The 19,269-nt window shown below is 38.5% G+C and overlaps 1 protein-coding gene across 4 annotated transcripts in view; it reads left to right on the top strand.

Annotated features, from left to right (window-relative positions):
- YTHDF3 (YTH N6-methyladenosine RNA binding protein F3) overlaps nt 1-12,934 on the top strand; it is a 27,741-nt gene extending 14,807 nt beyond the window's left edge. For all 4 annotated transcript variants that reach the window (XM_069220251.1, XM_069220252.1, XM_069220253.1 and 1 more), the window contains one exon: nt 9,812-12,934. In XM_069220251.1, the coding sequence (XP_069076352.1) occupies nt 9,812-9,835 (24 nt within the window). In that variant the 3' untranslated portion in view covers nt 9,836-12,934. The remainder of the gene's footprint in view (nt 1-9,811) is intronic.
- Nucleotides 12,935-19,269: the final 6,335 nt, after the last annotated feature.

Below are 19,269 nucleotides of genomic sequence, written 5' to 3' on the forward strand. Positions count from 1 at the left end.
CTTCCCTCAGTTCCCCTCCATCACGTTTTTCTCCCTCTTCAACGTGGCGTGTCCCCTCTGGCCTTCCCTTCATTAGGGTCCTGATGTTGGTTTCAGCCTTCCTCCCCACCCCCCTTCCCTCATTTGGATGGTGCCTCCCATCTGTCATTATGTATCCTACATCCATCCGTTTGTTGTTGCCTGCTTAAGTCTGAAAAGTGAAATATTGTAGGATGGTAGGTCGTACAGCATTATGCACCACAAGGACATTAAGAATATAAATTATACATGTATGCACCATAGTGTCAACCAACCCAAGCAATAGGTAAAGTTGGCTTTGACTATTGCTGCATTAAGTATGCAGGTCTTCCCAAGAAAAATGCCGAAAAACAAGAGTAGCTTCTTTTTATTATACTTGATACCCCATACTATTGCTTAAACAAAAATCAGGGGAAATGCATAATTGAATTGAGTTATTGGATGTTCCTTAGAATGTGTTGCATGATGAGGTTTGAAAATGCATAGAAAACAATAGCCTGGCTCTTTTTGGGCAGGCCAGAGACTAAGGCATGGTTAAATGAGATGTTCAAAGTGTTATTGTCTACCGATATTAGGACCAGTTGCTATGAAAACATCGCAGTAACATGAGAATATATATCAAACACAAGCGATCTGTAATTTGAAGGAATGAACTGGATTGGAGGTATTGAAGTACCTGACCATGCTAAGAATCCAGACAAGTAGAACACACAATTCAGTATTTTGAGTGTTTTCTAAACATGAATGAGTTGCATAAAAGGGAAACCCATTCCACTAACCAACATATTTCGAAACTATATAGAGGGAATGATAAATTCCACACAAATGTTGCTTCAGAAATGACAATAAAAGTGGTAGGAACTGGGTAGATCTGTGGAAATTAGTGGTATCAAACTGGACCTAGGAGTTTGGTATTTGGAACTTCAGTACAAGGACATTCATTTTCCTTAATTTGATTCAATGTCAATATGATATAGTTATTTGAGCGTTTCTTCTGTCGTCTTGAGAGAATGGTAAAATTGAGGACTTAGTGCCCAAATAATATGTAACGTGCAAGGGTAGAGCATAGATAGAATTCCAGAAGTACGGAGCCGCAAGAACATTCAGGTTTTAGGTATAACAATTTGGGAGTAATTCCAAAATTGTGTGGGTTGAAATGAAATCAGTTAAGAATCAGCTCAGTGTCTTCAGGTATCTTGGAACTGTTTTTATCTTTTTTTTTTTTTTTTTTGTGGCTTTCCTACCTATTGTGTTTTACCCGTTCACAGAAGTTTTTGTGTTTCACTACCGGTAGATTCACCATTCGTCATGCCACTAACGCTGCATTGTTGTTTTCAACTAGCACTGCGCCAAGTTTTATTCTGCTGTGGCACCAGACTTTGCATGAGTCGCTTGAATCGGAGTGGGTTGAAAGGTGTTGGTGCCTTAGCTAGGCTTCGGAGCCATGTTCTGATCTTGTACAGCTGTTAAAACAAGAAATATTTTTTACGCCCTTTATTTTTTCCACACGAAAAAAAAACTTTTGCTATGTTGTCATCCAAGTTCAGACCAGCTAGGTGATAAAGGTGCTCTCTCCACAACGAGAAGGAACCGCAATGGCTTAAAATGCAATTTTGTATGCTTGCCTCAATATTTAGAGGACTGGTACTATTATTAAGTATCATAACTGGTGGTGTTCCTATCTGCGGTTTTGACCCTGGCTGTAAAACACACCTGTGAAGTGATGCTTGATGCAGCAAGTAGGAAACTGATTTGCTGGAAAGGCAGTGTGATTCTAAAAGGCAAGTACAGATCTCAACAATATAGGCTTCAAACAAACCGTTTTTTTCTTGCATGACGAGCAACATCACTGGTAATACACATGCAGTGAGACACTAAAGTGCACTCATGAAAAAAGGCTGTAGCACACATAGCATGCATCATGTATCATGCTTCTCTCTGTCTGCTCCATTCTCACTTGCTGCAGCTTCTGCCCGGCTTTGCAGAGACCGTGGAGTCAAGTGGACTTGGAACAGATACAACAAGGATTGGTAATGCCATTCTGTCAGTCTTTTCTCTAAACACACAAGACAGATTTGGCATTGCCAGTGCTTGTTTAAACATATGCTCTCAGAACTATCTCCTTCCTCAAGCCCATCTCCGTTTTCTTTAGAAGAACATTTTAAGAATTTGTTCACCTTGTACTACTGTTGGTCTGCACGGATCTCTTGTTATAGTTGCTGTTCCTGTGTAAGACCCATGGCATAAGTTTGTCTGAATTTGTTGCACTAGGATAAAGATTATAAAATGGTCCCTAGAATTGCTGGTACCCCTTTGGACTAGATAATGTTTCATGAGTATGACTTCAAAAAAACAGTTGGATGGTTGGTGCTGGAAACGTTTTCATATTTTTATAACGTCCTAAGAGTATTGAGTGCAAGTTTAATATTGGATTATTTAAGACCGTTTAGGCCTTTACTTGCCTCACTTGTTCATGCCTTTTTGTTTTTTTAATGCCTTGCTGTAAATTCTTAGGTATATAAGCAGCTAGGTACAACAATGTTGACATATCATGGTGTCTTTATTCAGTTTTGCTCCTTTATGTTGGGTACTTGTAACTACATGCCTTTTATACGTATCACCAATAACTTTATTTCGACCATAGGCCATGAAAGTCAAAATATATACATTATTATACTATAGAATTATTTTAAAAAGTAATTTCCCACAAATGTTTAAACACACATAAAACATCTGTAATATCGGTGCATACATACAGATAAACATAAAAAGCAGTTCCAAGTGACGACCAGGTGCCTGGTATAATGCCATACAAATATAACCTTTACAAATTAGTTCTCATACTAAAAAAGGCTTGGTTCAAATAATAAAAGATTCCTTAAGATACATAAATAAGTAAAAATATATACAAATAAAACATTTAAAATCACATCCTTGTTTCGGTTTTCAAAGAGGTACGTATTCACTGCAGCAATACAACCAACAATTGTGCACTATTGTATACTTGTAAACAAGGCTTCTGATAACTGTAAAAGCATAATGAGCTTACTATCTTAGACAGAGTTTACAATCAAATCATCATTAGAGGACCCCTATTTCTTTCCCTGCCACCTTGTTGGAACGGAACGCTTTATTCTGTTGTGTCGTGTTTAAAGATTCTGCTCGCTGACCCCAGTTGGGATGTGTCCATAAGTTTACAAGCAGACTAATCCACCCCTTTCATGGGGTGGCATAAGCTGGACAAAATACTTCATCTGTTGCTACATTTACCAAGCAAAATGGGTACTCCGAGGTCTCTACACCATGCTTGCCACATTTGCTTGTGAAGGAGTTCAGGGGCAGGGTTCTGACTATACTTCATATACAGTGTTCTCACTAAAGGGGGGGCCTTATATACTTGATTAGGTGGTTCTTTTTGTGCTACATAAGTTCTCCATGTCTAATTTTAAATTGTGTATTTAACTATGTATTCTTATTTGGTGCTCAAATGCAGATGTTGTGCTATTTACATAATATCATACTTTTTCCTTCTAGTTAAGTAAAAAGATCACATTTGTAAGCTGACTGGCTTGTTTATCACATAATGTGGGGAATTTCACAGCCTGCCTTTCCATCATTTAACAGGAGCCCCGTGGAAAGCATTAAAAGAAATTGACCGTTCAACGGGTTGTATTTATTATTATTTTTTTAAATCTTCTGCCAGTGCGATCATCCAAGATTTTGGTGCAACTTTCAAAAACTGAGGAAAATAACAATAATCCTGGGTGCCCTTGCAGTCACCAGTTAGTTACATAATTAAAGCTTTTCAGTATCAACACCCCCAGACTTCAAAAACTAGACTTTGCATTTGGTGTGGAAATTCCCTGTGACTAAATTCTTAGAGATGTTCATTTGGTAAACAAGCAGTTGTTTCATGATGGGCACTTTTACAGTTTAAATTCGGAGTGTGACAATACATATTGTGTGTCTTTGTAAATACTGGTATGAGGAGACAGAGTGCCTTAGGTACGTTTACCCTGCAGGTAATTATCTCACAAGATTACCCCTACTTTCTGGATACTTCTTTATCTTGGTGAAAGTAAATATGTTCACTTACTGGTCCCTTAACTCCACAGCATTTAGTTCTCATTTGTGCTGTTCGTTTTTGTTTGTGTTGTACAACATTCTCTTACTTTTAGTTTGAACCCTTGATGGGCTATAGTTCTTTTACAGCAAGTTGATAGCTTTGATTTATTTCCTACGAAAAATGTGGTTTTTAGCTGTCGTCAAGTGAGATGCAGGAGGGAGTTATCTGGGAAGAACTGTGTGTCTATAAAAAGCACTTTCTTGTTAATTAGAATATTGGAAGCTTTATTGAAGGGAAAAAAAAAGTGCCTCAGGGTTTATGATGGGTAATATTAGCCGCCTTCTCCAACATTCCACTGATTTTATTTTTTTAAAGGGAAAAATAGAAAGACCAACAACTCTGAACATTCTTCCCTCTTTGGGTGGAATGTTCTAATAGCGATATGTCAGTCTTGTTACTAAGTTAAAGGGAATGTAATGTGAGCAGTATCTACTGAATGCTTTGTTGCTGAAATTCATTTGAGCAGAAAATATTGTTACTGATGCAACACGTTAGATGTTGTTTTCCAATCTGATGTGTAAGACCGGGGCACATGCGTAAACTCTCCATTACCCTTTGACAGTACATTCTATTACACTCCCTTTTGCTTTTTGCTGGGATATTAATGAAACGGGACAAAAAATGTTAAAAGGAATGTACCCCCGATGCTGGGTAAAGATTTCAGAATGTGTTCTTTATGCTTTGGTGTACAATATCCTAATTTTCCAAGGTTTATTAACCCTTGCCCTTTTTTTTTTTTTTTGTCCACTCAACTACGGAACCTTACAAGTATCAAAACATTATTTATGTCACTGCTTCTACAGCGTGATCCTAGCCATAGGGCTAGAGAGCGCTTTATATTCCGATTATCGGGAAGAGCACATTGGTGCTTTGCACGTAAAGGGTCAGTGTAGAGCATATTATCAGTACCATATTTGAGGATCGCACATTTGGGTAGCCTTTTGTTGGTGAGATACGTCTTCCGGATGTCTGCTTTTAATTATTCATGCTGTAGCAGCAGGTTTGATGTGGTCTTGAATAGACGTACCTAGGTTTGGGACAACACAAGAAGAGGCCCATTTAGATGTTCACCCCCTTGGATTTAGACCCATTGAGAACTTTCATTTCTTGACTTTTTCTATTGACAAATATGAAAGGCACGACATTGGGACATGGTAAATATAGAAAAGATTTATGGTAGCAGGGCAGATTTTCCACTTGATATTCATTAACGTTTACCTTCGTGAACGGTAAATTGATTCTAGCTAGTACACAAACAGAATATATTAGCAAGATGAGAACATGTAGAAGAGAGAGAGCGATACTTGGGGGGGGGGGGGGGGAACAGAATGGGTGGTGAGGAAGGCGTGCAGAGTAGATATAGTAGCATCAGTAAGATTTTCATCTGCTGTTAGTATGATGAACAAAATTTATAGAGCGCACAGCTGCTCCTACGTGCTCTCTTGCTGCATTTTCAGGTAGAGTTTATTCCACTCAGATGAACCCAGGAAGGAGAATGGATGCTTTCTGGTCGTAACCCAAGAGACTAGAGATCTAGGCTGAGGTCCGATTAGAGGACTGGAAATTCCTAGCAGCGCAGACGAAGGGGACTCTGCTGGATAAGTAGATTAGGGCAGTCTGATTTAGAGCATGAAAAGCCAGAGTCTAGATTAGAATTTTCTTCCTAATTGGGAGCCAGTGCAAAGAATGAAGATGCTTGGAGATCCTGGTTTTCCGAGGAAGATTCAATAAAAGGCATGCAGCAGCAGCATTCTGGACTACCTGAAGCCTATGAATGATATAGTTGGCAGTCTAAAATACAAAGCTTTTGCATAGTCCAGACGGGAAGTATAGATACTGGATGACAGTTTTTCTGTCTCAGAAGGACAGAAAGAACCAGAACTTTTTTCAGTGCCTGAAGGAGCCCAACACACGTTTCAACTACTGAACTAATCTGAGGCGAACAAGATAACCGCCTATCAAACTTAACTCATAGGTTCTTGGCCGCCTCCTTTTTAGAAACTGGGGATGGGGGGTTGAGCGGGGGTGAGGGATGGCAGTTGGGTGTGTAGTGTGGTCTGACAGTGGGTGTAAGCCAGCATGCTGGCCAATTGATAGGAGTCGGGTGCCAAAAAAGACAGTATTTCAGTCTTGTCTATGTTACACATCAGTGGTTTCTGACCGGCAAACACAGCAGTCAAGCGAGGCCTAATTGAATCGGGTAATATCCACTCCTTCCACAGAGGAAAAGAGAATCTGAATGTCATCTGCTTATGATCTAATCTTGGCACAAAAATGAGTCAACCAAAAAGGTGAGAGGGGGATAAGTTAGGGAAAAAAAAGTGGGATTGAGGGAATCGCAGCAGGTATCACCAGATGGACACGGGTGTATCCGAACCTCCTGTTCTCTATTGACTAGAAAGGAGACCATCCACTCAATTGCCAACCCCTTTACTCCAATCCTCTGGAGGTAGCCCAAAAGAGAAAGATGAGGTACAATGCCAAAGGCTGCTGATCTAAGGAAATCAGCACTGCTTTGCCATCGCCATCTAAAGTACATTTGATTTGCCTGGCAAATTCCACCTAAAACCTGACTTACCGGGATGCAGGAGGTCATTAGTCCCCAAGTAGCAAGAGAGTTGTCTGACGTGTTTTTCTAGGATCTTTGACAATGCTGAGAGCTGTATGAGTTGGCTGCATAGCTTCTTAAAATAAATCTGGGCTGTTTTCAACCTGTGGGAACCACTACCATATCAAGAGAATTATTGAGCAACTTGTTTACCAGTGGAGTAAATGCCTCTGCCCCCTGCAGCCATATTTGCAAACAAATGGGGCAGAAATCCACTGGTGAGCAGAGACTCTGAATTGCTGCAAGAAACTCCTGTAAGGAAACTGAGTTTAAAGAAAAGAAACATGCAGCCTCTTTGGTCACTTCTTTAGAAGGAAAAAGCAGAGTTGATTTTGAGGATCATGTCTTGGAAAAAAGTCGACCAATTTAAGGAGGGTAATAGACCTCTGCTGCAAGCAGGAGCGGCTATGAATTAAAAAACTTCCTTAAAGACTTCTCACACCTTATTTGCCGCCATGTTAATCTTTCTCATGAAAGGCCTTTTTGGCAGTCTTAAGGGTATGATGTTTCCCCAGGTTCTCCCAAAATATCTTTCCCTGTCAAATTATACCCTTTACACCAGTCAGTCAAAATATCTTTATTCGGTCGCAAAATGTGACCATAAGAGCTCAAAATAAAATACATTCCATATCGTTACACAAATCGGGTACAAATAAACATTAAAATTAATAAAACCTTTTTTTCTCTTAAAGCTCAAACAGGTTCAATAAAACAGTTAATATACATCAAGTCTTCTTGATATAATGACGGTGCCACTAAAACATGAGGGGTAATACAGATACCAAAACAGTCATCCAATTAGCAAGTTGGTGTGCATATGTTCTCAGCAAATGTCAACAGAAGATAAACTCTGCAGGTGAATCAGGCCCTCTTTATAGGAATTGGGTTCTGCCCAGGTTTCCAGTTTATGCAGGAGGACTGAGAGGGAGGTAAATCAGTAAAATTCCGTAGTTGAACTTACGCTGTATTGCTAATGCGCCCTTCTTCAGATTTGACTAATTGACTAAGGTTTGCCTCAATAGAGGCAAGGCGGTCATAAACAGGGAGTAGTTTGCTATTCAGGCGGTCACTAAAATGGTTCCTTAAAGATTACCAAATATGAGTGGCCAAAGGTGGAGCAGATACTGGGTCAAGGGACCTTCATGTTCCCAGTGCCTGGTTAGATTTATTTGGTTTTTAGACACTTTTGCTTAGGGAGTGGTCCCCCCTTCGGTGGACTCAGAGTAAGAACGGAGACATTGGATAGATCTGAACCCTTTAGAGGGTCTGAGACAAGCGTGCCCATGCTCCCAGGTCCCGGCCCCCATGGCTCCATTTGGTAATTAATTATATGGGTTGTGACAATAGTAGCATCAACGCTTGGTGTTACATCCCCCACTGACGGGGCTGTTAAAGACAATGTGGGTATTAGGAGGTCATCTGCTGTCAGTGAATCCCTTACAACAATTTCTCTCTGCCTTTTTACAAAGCTTTTTTCTCTACAGCGAGAGCTTTGGTGAACCAGGAGCAGAAGGTTTGCTTCTGCCATGCAATAAGTCCATTTATATCTAAGTATCCAAATAGGAGTATGGAGTTACCTTCATTCACAGAGGTTTGTTTTTCCTGACGATATGTCAATAGAATTGCAGGCTTTCCTAGACTGGCAGACGAGATAGGCTTTTTGTAGTAGTGTATTTCACACTTCCCAAAACACAATCATGCCCTCCACTTTGAATCATTTGATAATTTTTCAGTTTTTATTCAGTGTGTTCCGTTGTGCACCTGTAAATGTCAGTTTTTCCTTCATAAGACTGTGAGCCACTGTGGATAATTTTGTAGGATATATAGCAGTTTTGAGGTCCATCCTCACTTCATGTGAACGCCATTGATGGTTTTAAGGGCAGGTAGTGATGTCTGTTGTAGTCATCTGTGATAAGCCTGGCAGCAGCATGGAAGTTGCTGGTAGCATAGCAGTAATGGTTTGGAATGAACTGGTTTTCTTCATGTAGATGTGTAAGAGAAAGTAATGTACTTTTGCTTTTTAAATCTAAGCGAGCAATAAACTATTCTAGTTTTTCGGAGTAGTGTTAGTTGGTTTGGGGATGTGATAATTGAGGTTTAGATTCTGTTCCATAATGAAACCAAGACATTTCACATGTTGGTTTAAAAAAAAAGGGAAAATTCCATGAAGATGTAATGAGTTGAGTCCTTTCTTTACTTCAGCATGGCAATTCATGCGAAAAGAATAAACTTAGTTTTGGTCCGTATCATTTTATGAGCGGGAGTCAATGTGTTGAAATAGTTCACCAAAAATGCTCAGTTTTGTTGTGTTAATGGTTTGTCAGTGTTGCTAATTTATTAGAACATTGAGTACTCCAGTGGAGTAGCTCCGGGCTTCTCATTGCGGGTATGATCTTGGAGCTCCAAAATTCCAATGTTTCTTTCACAACAGAAGCTGTGAACAAAGGCCTCACAGAGCCCGGAGGAAATTCCACCCCCTCGGGCTCCGTGGGTTCTTTGTTTTACCAATTAGAACATTCTGCCCTGATCATGTGGAATGTTCTAATACATTTATAGCCTGCCATAGCTGGGGTATACTGACCATTAAAGATCCGTTTCCTTGCTAAAGAGCCTCCCCTTTGGCTCGGGCTTTTAACTCTGGAGTGGGCCTTTAATGGCCATTATAGCCATGCCGTGCTGTAAAGATATATATTAGTGCACCATCTATTAGACAACAGGGACTCCTGGTTTTAAACTAAGGTCTGTCTAAGCCATCACTAGGGATTTGTCTTTTTCGTTCAGGTAAAACACCAGTCTGGTATTTAAGCTGGTATGAGTACACTTGCATTTATTTGGGGTCAGAACAAACTGATTTTCTTTGTTGCCTCAGTACATTTAGCTCTATTTTAATTTTAATTATAGGTATATCCTCTGCTTCATATAAGTTGATGCCATGCGCACAGTTCTCATTTTTTTAATAATTGTGTATTTACTCATGCAGTCTGTTGCATTTATGCATGTATTTGTTGCTAATGCCCCTGATTTCAGCTAACCATATTTCTTTTGTATTTTGTATGCAGGACAGAAACAGAAATAAACAGTAATCTGTGGAATAGTCCAGCAAGACTTACAACACTAATGATATAGACTCTGACTATGCCTAATATGTTCATGAAGACGTTATTACTGCTTTTTCTGCTCACAGTGACATCTTTGAAAACTTTAACACAAAATTGACTTTTCTTGTAGTGGTTCTCATTGATGCGTCTGCCCTATACTCTCTCACCAAACACACTTGAGAACTGTAACTTTGTTAAGCACTTTCTTTCCTGGAGCTTTTACCAGTACCCACTGTCTTTTGCAATTATGCATCTTTAGCTAAGGCACAGGAAACTCCAATGCAAGGATTTATTATCTTTTTGAATTTGTTAAATGCTAACAATTATGTTTCGAAAATGATTTAATGAGGTGAGATTCACACTGATGTGTTTTTCCCTTTGTTGTGCGGTCTTGTCTTTTTATTTTAGAAAACGTATTCCACAAACTATAAAGTAAGAAAATCATGCCATATTTAACCCTGGAGTAAAACACATGGTGAAATGTTCATGTAATTATTGTGGAAACCATAAAAGGCTTTGAGCTGCTATCCAGCATAATTAAAGCAACATTGTACTTGGTATATTCTTTTTCTCTCATATTCCTGTTTGCTATAAGAGTACAGAGCTTGGTGGGCACCACCACTGTACTATGTATGTCCTTATTATTTTTGTGTAATGTGTACTAAAACATAGTTTTCCTACTAAATACTTGTCCCAGTTTCGAATGTATGCACCTCATTCTGCTTTAAACTCTGCCCTAAATTCAACATGCTAAAAGCATTTTATAGGTTGTTTTCAATTTTGATGAATAGCTGTTGTGGCTATAAATTAAGTGAATTCCTAATTCTCCTAGGTTTTGGCTACCTAAATAAAACCTGGTCCTATTCAAGCGAATGCTTATTTGACCTTTGGCAACTGTTTTTTTTTCTGATTTCCTCTTCCCTCTCAATAAACCCATCCTCAGCCTGGACAAAGGGATATACTTTGTTAACCAGGATAATCTTGGCATTACAGCAAAATACCAAAGTTTAACATTTTGTACACAACCAAGAGAAAAAGAAAATGTGAAGTCCGTCCCCAACACTGATGCAGTCTGCTAGGTTAATGTTTGATCATATAACAAACAGCCAAACTAACTCGATTACGGATTCATGTTTCCAGCCTTATCCTGTTTTGAAGGCTTACGTACTTTGTAATTTAACCACCAAAAGTTTATAACTGGATATTTGAAAGAAGTTTTTCTTTTTCAGATTGTACAATTTATATTCAGTAGAAATCAACAGGGCATATGTTTTTCATCTGAAAGTTTTGAACGATCCATGCCAACCAGTTTAATTCTCATTTGATTCCTTGGCACAGTCTTCGCTCCAGAAACAGCTGTTGAAACATCCATTAACTAGGTTGATAAGTTCAACTTTAAAAGAGAAGCCGAATAGTTGTAATTAATTTCTTTCACAAAGTGGGAAACAAAAAAGTCTGATAATTGCAGTTCAAATACAGCGTTCATTATGTCTGAAAGTTTATTTACATTCTACACATCCATCAACTGATTACCGTCCCTTCACACGTTTATTATGCATCCCTACCTATGGGATTTCACTGTAGCACATTTCAGTACTGATACTGGTTTACCAAACACATGGTAATTGTTTTTAGTGGTAGTTAATAATTCCCTAATTTCCTTTAAACATGGAAGAAGTTTAGTTTAACTTTTTTTTTTTCTGTTTACGTCTATAGCAACTGTATTACTTCTTATCCTCAACTGGTCGAAGTTGTATCAACAGTGAGATGTAAAAACTTTATTTGAGGAATGGGGTTCCAGCGGAGGGTTAAAGAAAGGAGTAAAAATATTGCCACAAATTATTTATTTTGTCCTATGACTTATTTCATTTATCTTATACTATATGAATTTATTTACCATAGATCTTAAAATTGCATTTTTGAATTCAGGACTTGCTATCATTATACAAACAAACTATCTAACTTTGACAACACCTTCTTAGAACAGAGTATACACAGTTGTGCCTCTTTGTTGCTATGCCTTTTGTGGAAAAAGCTGTTGTCTGCATTATGTATGCATCCTATGAGTACCATTCTTACTAGCCATCATGTGTTTTTTATTTTTTGATGTCCAGTATAGGTGGCCAAGTCAATGATGCAGGCAAAGCTGGCAGTTTCAGCTCAGGAATAAATATGTTAAATACAGTGGGAGTAGATGTATATTGCGTGTACATGGGGTGTATTGCATTTTAACAGTATTATTCAAATTTTCTTCATGAAATATTACAAAGATGCATCATTTAGATTCTCATCAAAATATGTTTCAGAAGAGGACTGGCTATTTTTTAAACTGCGGTACCAGTGATAACACGAATACATTTGAAATTAATGTAGGTATATCAGATGAATGGAATATCTTTACAAAAACACATTTCTATTTTTAATATATTGAATGAGATACCTATTGAGACACAAGGTGTTAAAGAATGCATATTCACTCCATGTATAAGATGTTAATTGATGCATGTCTCTTTGACAGTCTGTTGCAGTAGCACTTCATGTAGGGGTCTTCTGCAGATCTGATTTACATCACTGCAAAATGCCAACTTCCACCTATAACCATTGTAATTTTGGCCCCAACTCTACGAAGTGTTTACTCATTAAAACAATATTGAGTTATACCATAAGGGAGAACTTGTCATGTACTTTTTGACTAAATGTGTATTTACAATTTTACTAATTAGCCTTACACCCATAAATAAGTTTTCAGGAAATTGGAGCGTCATTGCTCAGACTTTAATAGTGTAAGGTGTTTCGTGATAAGTAGGCTCATGGTTCTACTTTTTTTTTCATGTTCTGTATTCCGCCTTGCAAAATCCTTTGGCCTTTTTCTTTTGATTGGCAGTGGGTGTGATGATGGTTAGTTTGCCTTTCCAAAGTACAGAACTTTGGAGAATGCAGAGTTCTGTGATTTGTTTTCTGATTCTTTCTCATAATAATGAATGCAGGTTGATAGGTGAGATTTTGTATCACAGCCCTAAATCTCACCGTTTGGTGCTTTGCATCCTTGTGAGACTTTAAATAAAATATCTGTTAACATCGGTATACATTTTTTGTTGTTGTCAGTTATTTCTTTAAAATGTATTTGGCTCGATATTTAATTGTATGGTCAAAATCCTAAAGAATCTATGGCCTTATCACAAGTTTGGCAGTCCCACTGCTGGACCGCCAAACATACAGGGAAAACGCCACTGCAGTGACGTCCCCACCATGCATCTTACAATGTTCCTAGAAAGATTGTAATATGTGTTCCAGTCAGTCCGGCAGGAACCATGCTACGGTATAGGACTGGGGGCTCCCTTAAGGGAGCAGAGTCCCAGTATCGTAGCACTGGGGGGGGTTGTCCATCTATAACCCTTGCAAAGCAGAGAGTACGCATTCTGACAATGTGGGGGGGCATGGGCACTGCAGGTGTCCCCCTGTGGCCCCCAGCACTGGCTTTCCGCTAGCCTTTTCATGGCGGGCTCTCTGCCATGCAAAGGCTGGCAGAAAGTGAGGTTGTAATCAGCCAGGTGGTGTGGAGATCAGTGCCACCATGCCTGAGAACAAGCTAGACTGTCGTCACCCTGTTGGTATCTATGATCCTAGCAGGGATGACGGTCGTCATGCAGGTCCGCCTACCAAAGTCGTAATTTGGCGGTCAGACCGCCACAGCACTGACGGCTGGACAGCTGCAGCAGTCCGACCGCCACTGCAAGGCTGGCGGTCCTAGGACCACCTGCCTCGTAATGAGGCCCTAAATCTAATTAAGAATGTAGAACTGAAGTCTGGATTCATTCTTGTTTATGCACGTTGCCTCGTTAGCAACATCAAATCATGTCACGTGTGGCAGCAGGAGCAAGGCTGGTACAACAGTACATGACTTGCTGCTTTATATTTGGTTAAGCTGCTAAATCTAAAGTTCTCTTAGCTCTGGTTGTTTCCGTTTACCGAAGTCCACTGCATTCAAAAGTAATGACATGGTGGTATGCAAAGAGAATCCTTTCATAGTGTGGTAGTATGATTGGCTCATGCAGGAATTTTCAACTAAGAACAATGCATGCAATGTTCTACGTCTCAGTCATTACTCTGCGCTGTGTCCAGCAGAGCCACACCTGCAGGAGTGAGGGCTGTCACGGTGGAGGCAGTTGAAGTTTTGAGGCTGCTGCCCAAAATTGCTGCTTATGGACAGAGTACCATGAATCGGCTGGAGAAGGGGTAGCAAGATATGGAGAAGACTGCACCTGAAGGCTTACGAGCAGGTAACACCTAAAGGAAAAGGTGGCAGTACAAGTGGTGAAGGGCAACACTAGGGAGGTTGGCAGCATTCAGTGAGCAGTCAGACTGGGAAGCAGAAGTAAATGAAAAGGCCCGACACACTCAGACCACCAATCACTCCCTTTTTTTAAAAAAAAAATATTTATTTTTTGTGTGTACTTACTTTTGGTGTGGAGGCTGTGGGGGGGCACTTGAGGGTAGGGCTAAATACACCTCTTATTAGAAATTGCAAAGAAAAATGAGTTGTCCAAAGATTTGTCATTAGGTTTTTCCCAAGATTGTCTTGGCAATGTTAGTTTGGGTTAGATCAATAAAGAAAGGATTCCGTCCATATAAGAGTGTGGTCCTGGTTCAGCATTATTGTTTCAGAATTGCATAGTAATGAATGTTGTAGCCAACACGTGTTTCGTCCTGTGACAGCATGCACGCTTGGGGCTTTTTCAAGACTATATGAAACAAAAAAACATGAAACCATTTTGTCATATGGTATTACTTCAATTTTTTTGATCTCTTCGGAGATGGCTAGATCAGCAACAGATTATCGTGGTGACTAACGAGGGGGGGGGGGGGGGAAGGTGAGGTGAGAGACCGCATCTGAAAAAACATCTTCAGATGCAGTGTGTCACTTAGACATATTCTAAAAATGAAGTATGTGCAGTTAGATAGGGTTTATAGCAGGCAAAATGTTGAAGGTTTTAAGATGTGGATGAAAGATACACAAATGAGTGTTGACTCACCAAAATGCCAGGGGTAGTGGAAGTGATACCACATGACCTTGGACCCAGTGCCCTCAGAGGGACAACTATGCCTTTCCCCTATGTCATCCTGGGAAGACATGTCACATCTTTTTTCCTGACATTACAGGAAGGGATATCATTATCTGTTTAAGTGAAAGGTTGATAAAAAAAGACAAAACAGTTTCAAAAGCAGCTAAGTCTGTTATCTGCCCCCAATATTTCAACAATGATTCCACCAAGATATGATAAAGACATTGATATCACCCCTTATGGTACAAAAATCATATGTCAAAGGTGGTGAAAAAGTAGACTGCATGATTCCAACTTTACTAAGGTTGCATAGGGATGTACATTGTTGGTAAGTACTGTTGCAGTCTACAGAAAACCTAAAATATATTCCAAGTGACTAATTAGAACCATAAGAGAGTCCAAGGCAGGACTTTCACAGTGGTTTGAAAAGTGTTCCTTTTTTTTTTTCTTGTGTATAATTATCCTCACTGTTCTGTTTTTCTTTCTACCTAAAATCAAATAGAATCACAACTTTATTCAGCTTACAAGTTAAAGTCAAGAAATGCAGTTAATTAATCTAAAAACATTGTATTCCTTAATTTCATTGCACCGCGTAAAAACCAAACTACATTCAAATAAATACTTGCATTGTTTAACATCTGCAGGTACAATAATGGTGGTTTAGCTTAATTAAAAATCTTATCCACCCGTATAGGCTTCAGAAAATGCTTATGCAAATATGTGTAGAGTGGACAAATCAGAACAAAAAGCATAATGTCCTGTAAGGGCCGATGATCGCATTGACAGGTAGCACGTTCCTCTTTACTTGACCAGCCACCCTAGGCAAATGCAACAAATAGTGCAACATATAATGGATCAGCAAGAAACGATCTGCATTAGACAAAGTAAAAGATATATGCCAATTGAACTGGCGGTCTTTGTCTTAACGTACAACCTAACTGATGATTTCAGTAACGTTTATTCCGTTTCTGTGACATAAATGTGTTTTTGACCCAAACTTTATCTGCTTTTGCTATGCCATCAGTATTATAAAACAGTTTGGACATCCTAGCTTTTGAAAGCCAGACTTCACATATCTGAGCCAAGGTGTTCAAGAAACTTGATCAAGTTCCAAACAATCCTTGATTACCGTCCTATTAAATTCTAACTCTGGATTTAGCCAAACTGACAACCACAACAGAAATTCTCGGCTGAATGATATGCAAGATCTTATCTTGCTCCAGTCCCTTGTGAGAAATTAGTGTTGCCCTACTTTTGGGGAATGAGAGCGTGTGTTTATAAAACATATTTTCTACAGTCTGTAGGTCATTGGAATTACCTCCCATGCACAGCTATGGAGACACACTTTGCCTTATAATTTTTCAGCATAGCTGCCACTCCTTTACTCCCCTAGTCGCGTAGCAAAATCAAAGACTGAAGCAATACTGCTAGTGAAGACTTTTCACTGATCTCTAACCAAAAGCAACAAATTAAGGAATGAGTAAATAGGGTAGCTAGATATGGTAAGTTCTTCATCCTGGGGATAACACTGCCCATTGCCCAAGGAGTATGAGGTTTACTAGAGCTAGAACCTATTACCATAGTATGTGTCCTCTTAGTCTTGGTACTGAAAACCAAACTGTCCACATAATAATGTTATCAACTGCAAGCCCTGTGCTTTTCTGGAAACCAAAACCGTGTTATCTGCATAGAGGAAGGCCAGCACAGGTCATCCACATATGGTGGCCATATCCAGTTCCCCCACTTAAAACCTGCTCGAGTTTATTAACGTATAAAGTAAACAAAAAGGGGATCACAACAGAATCCTGAGCACACTATACAAAAGTAGATTGTGTCCCAATCAAAACAGTCTGGTTCCTTGTAATAAAGTACTGGTTTATTTTCACATGTCAATATGGATGTTGATTCAATCTTCACAAAGCAGCAGATGCGTTTGTCCCATGGACATTATCAAGGCTGAAAACATATATACAAATCCGCATAACCATCAAAAAGCAAAACCAAAGGAAACTATGAATATACTGTGCCAAGACATCCCAAGTGAAACTTGTGAGATATCACAAACTGTTGGTGCGATGTATGATAAAGTAATAAATAGCAAGAAACACTGTGGTCATAAAAAACAAAGCAGCCGAGTATGTATTCATTAAATAGTGGTATAAAGCAACATCAAGCAAGTCCATGCCAAGAGGTGTGATCCAGCAAGAATATCTCGCTCATCAGCACTATAGAATAGGTAACAACAAGGCCTGATTATAAAACCACAAGAGAAGGAGAAAAATGGCTACAGGTGTAAAATACTGCTGTCAAACATAAACATTAAATCCAGCACCACACAGACAACCACTGGTACTGCAACACCTTCCAATGGAAAGTAATGGAGGAAGGAACTTACCATCTCATAGATCGTAATGTTTAATTATTTGAAATGGTGAAGAAGGTAAATATAAAAAAAAAAAAAATATATACATATTAATTTTTCATGTAAACAATAGAAAATTTCAGCAACCTTTGAATTTATAAAATGACTGTGCTTTAATAAAATTACTTTTACTGCTATATCTCACTTTTAATAAAAATGCACTTTAGGTGGGATTTTTTTTGTATTTCAGTTTCAGCAAAATAACATTAATGTTTAAAGAACATCTCAGTTTAATAACCCTTTTTTTTTCTTCTTTTCTTATACTTTACCATAGGGAGATCTTCATCATGGATGTGGAGAAAAAATTAAAAATGTTTTTATTAAATTTAGAAAAGTTATGTAAATATTTGAATATTGTTTTAAAACATATTGTAAATTATTTTAAATGTAGAACAACAAAGGGTTAACTTTCTTGACTTAAGTCTTTAATAAATGTAAATATATTACATAAAATAAGCTACTTTAATGTTATAAAGACAAACAAAATTTGCATCCAAGAAATCTTTTTTTTACAATGGATTCATAATCAAGTGATGTACAGAATTCAAAGTAATGTATTTATATTTTAAAATGCAATCTTTTAATGTAAGATTTAAATATTTTAAATAATATTGTTTAGATACTGTTCTTAACATGAAACGTAATTTATTCATCTTGAATGTAACATTATTTTCTATTGAGTTTTATTTTCATTCTGTTCCTCCATTATTTTCAGTGGGAGGGTATTGCAGTACTGGTGGTTTGGCACATATGGTGTAGAGCTGTCTTCGTCTCTGAGATGGAGTAATGTACTTCTGTTTTGGGTTCCTTTTTGGCTGTAGTAACTTTATAGTACAGTTTGAGAATAAATAACCACTCCCCCTTGGTCCCTCCCACATTTACACCTAAGTAGGAAACTCGTGTGTGAGGCTCTTCCCGTACAGAATTGGAGAGGTGGAGATTTACGCTTCTAAGTTGGTGAATAGCATTTTGCAGTACCTTAGTACTACTGTTGTAGTACTACTAAACATACTACACAAAACAGTTTGGGAATAGGGTACTTGATTTGCTCCTGTATTTGAATATCTTTTATATGAACAAGTGCACAGAACAGGGGTGCATCAGAAACATCTGTACAGAGTGCACTCCAACAAAGATCTGCACCCTACATCTAGTTTCATAAGACTGTGCAAACTACATGCCCTCATGTAATGATAGAGGAGTTTAGGGCTGGCATACTGTGCCAGATTTTGAGCATATGGTTGCCGATGACTCTCGCTTTTTTCCTGTTTTCTGTTGTGATTATGTTGCTTTGTCTTACAGGGATCCCCTTTACAATTTACATTTGTTAATCATTTGTGTGGATGACAAAGTTGGGATGCATGTTTGTTAAATGTCACTTTTGCCTAGCAACTTGATAATCAAGCCTGCTTAAATTCATTCACAATATTTGATCTGAGCTCCATTCTCTGTTCCAATATAATTGCTGAAAAAGTTTTCATGAAAACTGATCATGTCATTTCTGGTTTATTATTACTGTTTAAAGAGCCTTGTTTCACAGAATGAAAATAAGTGAAAGAGTATCAGGCCCCTTTCTGTCAATTGTTTATTCTGTAAGATTCAACAGTGCCCGGATAATGTTATAAGTCAGGAGTGTGAAAGGGAGTGAGAGAAGCTTTGTGCCAGGAAACTAAAATAAGACAGGACATGCAGAATCTCTTTACCTGCTTTCATGGAAAGCTAACAGGAGGTGCATTCAGCCTTCCAGCAGAGACAAGAATAGCAGATTAAACTATTGTATTGAACACAAACTTCGTTATTCAAAGCAGGTTTGAGAGCCTGAACCACCTTTGAAACTCAATTTAGAATTTTCTTTTAATGCTGAGTTTCTTTGCAAGCAAACAATATAGGAGGGGGTAATATAAAGATAAACAGCTTATATATTTAATACTTTC

Source organism: Pleurodeles waltl, chromosome 2_2 (assembly GCF_031143425.1).
Source record: "Pleurodeles waltl isolate 20211129_DDA chromosome 2_2, aPleWal1.hap1.20221129, whole genome shotgun sequence".
NCBI lineage: Eukaryota > Metazoa > Chordata > Amphibia > Caudata > Salamandridae > Pleurodeles > Pleurodeles waltl.